This window comes from Chenopodium album, chromosome 11, assembly GCF_948465745.1.
Source record: "Chenopodium album chromosome 11, dcCheAlbu1.1, whole genome shotgun sequence".
In the NCBI taxonomy this organism is placed as follows: domain Eukaryota; kingdom Viridiplantae; phylum Streptophyta; class Magnoliopsida; order Caryophyllales; family Amaranthaceae; genus Chenopodium; species Chenopodium album.
Window position 1 is genome coordinate 22,390,768 of NC_137844.1, and position 6,000 is coordinate 22,396,767.

A 6,000-nucleotide genomic window follows, 5' to 3' on the forward strand; every position below is an offset into this window, starting at 1 on the left:
AAAATGAACTTATTATGTCCATAATAGTGATCCTTAATATACCTAATAATTGCATTTGTCGAAGACATAATTCCTTCGATATTTACTAATCAAACTCCATACATAAATGGACAAATGTTGGAAAAAAAATCTGACCATGTCAAATATTTTGATATGAAAGGAATTTAAGGATTTTCCAAATCTAATTTAAAGGGACACCACCCGATTTTATAATTGGACTTGTGAAAAGTGTTACATTAAAAAAAAGAAGGGAGGAAAAAAAAAACATACATCGTGCCACCAATTTTACTTCTAAATATTCATTTTTCATGTGTCTTTTTTGCCCCTTTCGGAGTTTTTCACTTATACGCTGCACCCCTCTCTCCCTCTATCTATTCTCCATTGAAGCAGCTTCACCCTTTCTCTTCTCCATTGAAGAATATTCTGTGGTAAGATTCGTTTATCTTTCTTTTATAATCGAATATCAATTTCATAATCTAGGTTTTATCGTTGATTTAATTATTAGTGTAGTCAATTGAAGGGTTCATCTTAGCTAGATTATTAAATTTTTGATTATAATTACTCAAATTATGAAAGATTATAGTGAGCAATTTTGTTGATTATCGTAAGCGAGAGGAATTATATGTGATTTTGGAACATAATTTGATGATTTAAGTCAAATTTGGTTGGCTGCTAATGTGTTGCATGCTTTGTTTATAACCCTTCAATGTTTGGATGGAAGTATGAAATTGGATTTTTTTTTTCTCTCACTAATCTCAGGGCATTACCCCTCATGTCCCAGCTTAGTGCCGGGGTCGAATACGATTAAATTTGAAATTAAACTACATTTTGATTGTTATCATTATTCATTGACAAGAATTAGTTCATTAGTTGATAAAATCAATTGGATATATAAAATGGTTGATGGTTTACATTGTTATCATTTTGTATTTGACAAAATTTGATAATTCAATCTAGTTAAGCATTTATACGTATATGAATTACGTTTCAGAATGGAAAGGAAATATAAGAGGATTTGTTATTTGAAATGTTAAAATCTTGTTACCTAGAAAATTCCTTGTTTTAATCCTCCTCCACTTCAAGAGAAATTTGAAAAACCATTTCCACTCCTAATAAGTGAACAAAATATTCCTCCAAATCTAGCAAGTCAACAATATTTCTCTCCATAACACAATTTATTTTTAGTTTGTTTGAAAGTTTATTAGGTTTTGTGTTTATTTAGTACGTGGTGGTGGCTGGTGGTGCCCTACCATTGCTAAATTCTTGGATTCACTACTGATTTCAACCTTCTTTTCTTAATGTACTTCATCTTTCTAGTTTGTATTGTTTTCTGGATTTATTTTTGTTGATTTTATTATTTTAGTCTAATGTGGGGATGATGGCTTATGCTTGATATGATATTTTTAATGTTGGATTCTTGTTTTTAAATTCTTGTATATTTTATTAGGTTTTTGTTGACATTGTTTTGTTGGTGTTTTATGTCTAATTAGTCTATGATTAAGGGGTGATTTGTCTTATTATATTTGACCTGTATATTTGATTTTGGTTGAAAAATTTATGGTACAAGAGTTTTTGTAGATCTTACAAGCATGACCAAATTGTGTACTATGATTTTGGCTTTGATTTAAAGTTTGAATATGTTTTTAATGTTCATGGCTCTATTAAATTTATATTAACTTACTGAAGAATTTCGAAAGGAAAGCTTGTTGAATTGTTTTGAATATCTTCAGTTTGGTAATAATAAATGTATTTTGTATTGGTTGGATACGTGTTACTTTTGTCTTATTCCCTTGTAAGTAAAGAATTTAATGCTACCCCGTTGTGGAAATATTATATCCGTCCTTGATATTATAGGATTAGAAGTCATCGACCAACATTTCTGTGATAAAATAAGAAAATTTTATGGGACAAAACAATTTCAAAATGCATACTTTGAAATCTATCTCTTCTTTTCATCTTTGGTACCAATTATCTTTAATTTGGCTGTAACCTTGATGTTTCCTATGATTAATAAATTAGTGCTAGTATATTGTAAGGCTGAAATGTTAGAATATTTTAATGGTAATTTTTTTTTGAATTATCTGAATGGTTCCCCCCACCCCCCCCCCCCCCCCCCTCCCCACAACCGTGTCATAAAATTAATGTAACTTACATACTTGATAGTATTCTAAAGATACCTTACTGCTTTCTTTGAATCTGTGTTTGAAAGATTTTCTTTAATCATAAGGGTAATAGGAGTTCTTACAAGACAACCCCTAGAGCCTAAACTAGTTATCATGGCCATGTAGGGACTTATACACTGCTAGTGGCACTTTCTAATTAACTTTAAAAGAGTGTTAGAAAAGAACAAAATTAATGTCAAATATTGCTATAATTTTTGAAAAGTAGAAGGATCAATGATGTCAAACTTGTATTTCCTGCACAATTAACGAAAAAAATGTTGTATGATATAGAGCTTGAGAACGACTTAATATGTTTTCAAGATGGAGGGAGCAACTTTGAGTGAGAGAAGAAATTCTGAATGTTTCCCATACAAACACAAATAATGACTGACAAACACACAAAGTGACATTTAATGTTTTCAAAAAACAAAAACAAAAAAAAAATACAAAAAAAAAAAGGTGACATTTAGTGGATTTTCTCTAATCATCCATTATTGGGGCATATTATTGTACATGACAAAGAATTTCATTGATGTGTTTATGCGATTGTTTTGTTTTTTTTTTTTCTAACATGTAATTAAAGATAACAATCGTCAAGTTGCCCTTTGGAGACCGGTAAAAAGAAAATTTTAGCTGAAATTGAAGCACCTCGTGTTAGTTAGGCTTAGATGATCCTGTCGAACTCTTTGCCACTTTATCTCAACACCAATTCTTATTTAGGTTGCTTGGAAATTTGGATATTGGAGAAGCATCCCCTTAAGAAGAAACCTAGGATCTTTTGAGAAAAACTTCTCTCACCATTTCACAGTGTCATCCAGACAGATGTTGGCGGTTTCATATGCCATTCCGTCTATCTGCATTAACAGATTTTACGTCCAAGATTTTTCAAGTGATCTCCAACCGGCCTATCACCACCTTAAATACAAGAAGAGATTCAGGTGCTGCTCCACCAATCAGGTTCCTTGTAATCTCTCTTGTAGTTAGGTTAGGGTTTTCCTATTCTAATTACATTTGTTCATTATGTGTTAAAAATCTGCTTGTACTTTAATAAGCTGAAACCTATAGATTCAATCATTTTATAATATTAAAATCTTAGAATGTTATTGAAACGCTTGTGGTTTACTTGTTTGAAAATTATGTCTGTATCGTCATATCACATGCCAGCAACAATAATACCTTGTGCTCATTGTGTGCTTATAATCTTTGAGAATCATTCTAGTGATAGGATGCAGAAAGTACAATTTGAATAAGACAACAGTTAATGTTTTATTTCAAACTATATGTTAATTTCCATTTAGTTTAATGATACTATTAATGTTTTATAAGTCTCACATTAGCATTAATAACATTCTGTAAATTTAATTTTTAGTCTAAGCCTCTTCCCTTACTGATTGATATTGGTCCCTTACAAAATGTGTATTATGTGTTTTGCTCATGATGTGTCTTGGTCGTTTCATAATAGTGAAATTTCACTATTCCATTTCAATACAAAAGGAATAGTGAAAATTTATTTTTTCTGAATAAGGAATATATGCCCTTTAAGCTGCTCCTCACCAAAAATCTCGTCATCCAGGCCAAAAACAGAACATAGCCCATGTTGCCTTAAGCCACCTTGTATGAAATAGTTAAAAGGACAGATCATCACGAGAACTATGATTGATTACTATGGTTATTAGAGTCTAAGATAGTTTTGAATTCAGATTGTTAAGCTAAGACAAGATCTCATGGATATAACACCTTTGGAAAATGACATTTAAGTTTTTTTTTTTTTTGGATGAAATCATGGATTGATTGTCCTTTTCGCTCTCTTAGCATGGACTTTTAGTGGTTTTTCCAAGAGATTGTTTCCAGCCTCTAGACTGACACCGTATTAGATAGAGATATGATCAAGTTGATATGCTGGTGCAAATACCACTAGTGTAAAAATCAAGTAAGATAGTTTTTGCCAATTCAACATAAAGTTGGTACTTGGTCACGGATAAAGAAACTGCCTGAAGAGCAAATAGAGATAGGAAACTCTAGGTATTGAATAACCACTGAGGGGATTGGCAGATTAATACTTAATCTATAATCCTCAAAAAATTTCACAACTAGTGTCTTTATTTTTACATTTTTCGTAACGCTCTCCACAATATTTCCTGATTTATTAATTGTGACTTTGTGGGTGTTATTTTTCTTAACCTGTACCTCCAAAGTATCATTTTGTTATTTGAGAGAACCTTCTATCAACTGATAAAAGAATGTTGTTTTGCTTTAAGAAGTAATAATATGTTAGGTCAATGTCTGTATAATGCATGCATGGATGTTGTATTATGTTATTAGTCAACTATAAATTTTGGACCTTGGCACTTTAAGTATATTTAGAAAATCATTTTGGGACTAAGGCTTTGTTGTTGTATTTGAACATTTACAGTTTTGTATGTTGGTTTTGTTTCTGACAATTTTTGTTCAAACCTTTCAGCAGGAAAATTGCAGTTTAGGTTCTGCCACCCATCTTCCTACAATGCCAGGAGGGGAATTTAATGTGTCTCCATCAGTGCCTCAGCTGCCAGCAGAGTCCAATGGAAATGACGAGGCTTGGTTGTGGGCTCAGATCAAGGCTGAAGCCCGTCGTGACGCTGATTCTGAACCTGCACTTGCTTCCTACCTCTACTCCACAATCCTTTCTCACTCCTCTCTTGAACGATCGCTCTCCTTTCACCTGGGAAATAAGCTTTGCTCCTCAACTTTGCTGTCAACCCTCCTATATGATCTCTTCCTTGACATCTTATCTTCTGATTCTTCACTGCTTGCCGCTGTTGTTGCTGATTTACGTGCTGCCAGAGTCCGTGACCCGGCTTGTGTCTCCTTTTCTCACTGCCTTCTCAACTACAAGGGCTTCTTAGCATGCCAATCTCACCGTGTGGCCCACAAGCTCTGGAATCAGGATAGACGCCCCCTTGCTCTTGCCCTTCACTCCAGAATATCTGATGTCTTTGCTGTTGACATCCACCCTGCTGCTAGAATTGGAAAGGGGATCCTCTTCGATCATGCCACTGGGGTAGTTATTGGAGAGACGGCAACAATTGGTGACAACTGTTCGATTTTACACCATGTAACTCTTGGGGGAACGGGAAAAGCTGGAGGTGATCGTCACCCCAAGGTTGGGGATGGAGTTTTAATAGGTGCTGGGGCAACAATCTTGGGTAATGTGAGGATTGGTGACGGGGCAAAGATAGGGGCAGGATCAGTGGTGCTGATTGATGTTCCTCCGAGAACAACAGCTGTGGGGAACCCGGCAAGATTAGTCGGAGGGAAAGAGAAACCGTCACAGAATGCAGATGTGCCAGGAGAGTCTATGGATCATACCTCATTTATTTCAGAGTGGTCAGATTATATCATATGATAGATAGATTGTTATAATTCATCTATGTACAAATTCTTGTTTACTCTTCCCCTGTAGGCTGTAGTAATGTCCTTGTTTTAAAAAGTTATACCATTTTGAATCATTACATTTAAATTTATAACTAATCTACTCCCTCCGTGTTTTAATAAGTGTAATAGTTTGACCGGCACATAGTTTTAGGCAATTAATTGACTTAAATAAAATAAGATGTAAGTGGGGTAGTTGGAGTATTAAAAAACTTGTTTTGTCCCCGTGCAATGCACGGATTTATAAAATATGATATAATAATAGTCAATTGAAATAGAATTAATTGAAATTAAATGACTTTTGTAACACATTTTTTTTTTTTAAATTGAATTTAATAATGTTTATCCTTTAATTTTTTTAATAATTTTTTTTTTAAAAAAAAGAAGAGCATTTTGAAGGAATTTTTTTTTCATAAAATCATGCCAA

General features: G+C 33.4%; 1 protein-coding gene across 5 annotated transcripts; it reads left to right on the forward strand.

The window, feature by feature from the left end:
• Positions 1–263: 263 nt before the first annotated feature.
• LOC145568735 (serine acetyltransferase 5-like) lies at positions 264–5,661 on the forward strand. 5 transcript variants are annotated; one of them, XM_081628150.1, is made up of 3 exons: positions 264–428; positions 2,883–3,119; positions 4,627–5,661. In XM_081628150.1, the coding sequence occupies exons 1-3, from the start codon at positions 309–311 to the stop codon at positions 5,545–5,547; spliced, it is 1,278 nt and encodes a 425-aa protein (XP_081484276.1). In that variant the 5' UTR covers positions 264–308; the 3' UTR covers positions 5,548–5,661. The 5 variants fall into 5 exon arrangements, with proteins under 5 accessions (XP_081484276.1, XP_081484275.1, XP_081484279.1 ...); XM_081628149.1 differs by having other exon boundaries at positions 265–428; positions 4,624–5,661; XM_081628151.1 differs by having other exon boundaries at positions 315–428; positions 2,981–3,119; positions 4,624–5,661.
• Positions 5,662–6,000: the final 339 nt, after the last annotated feature.

Bases quoted from the DNA above. Each gene is read 5' to 3' on its own strand.
- LOC145568735 (XM_081628149.1), top strand. From the start codon at position 309: ATGTGTCTTTTTTGCCCCTTTCGGAGTTTTTCACTTATACGCTGCACC. The intron at 429-2,882 runs GTAAGATTCGTT...ATTCTTATTTAG, and splicing joins CCATTGAAGAATATTCTGTG to GTTGCTTGGAAATTTGGATA. The intron at 3,120-4,623 runs GTTCCTTGTAAT...CAAACCTTTCAG, and splicing joins GGTGCTGCTCCACCAATCAG to CAGGAAAATTGCAGTTTAGG.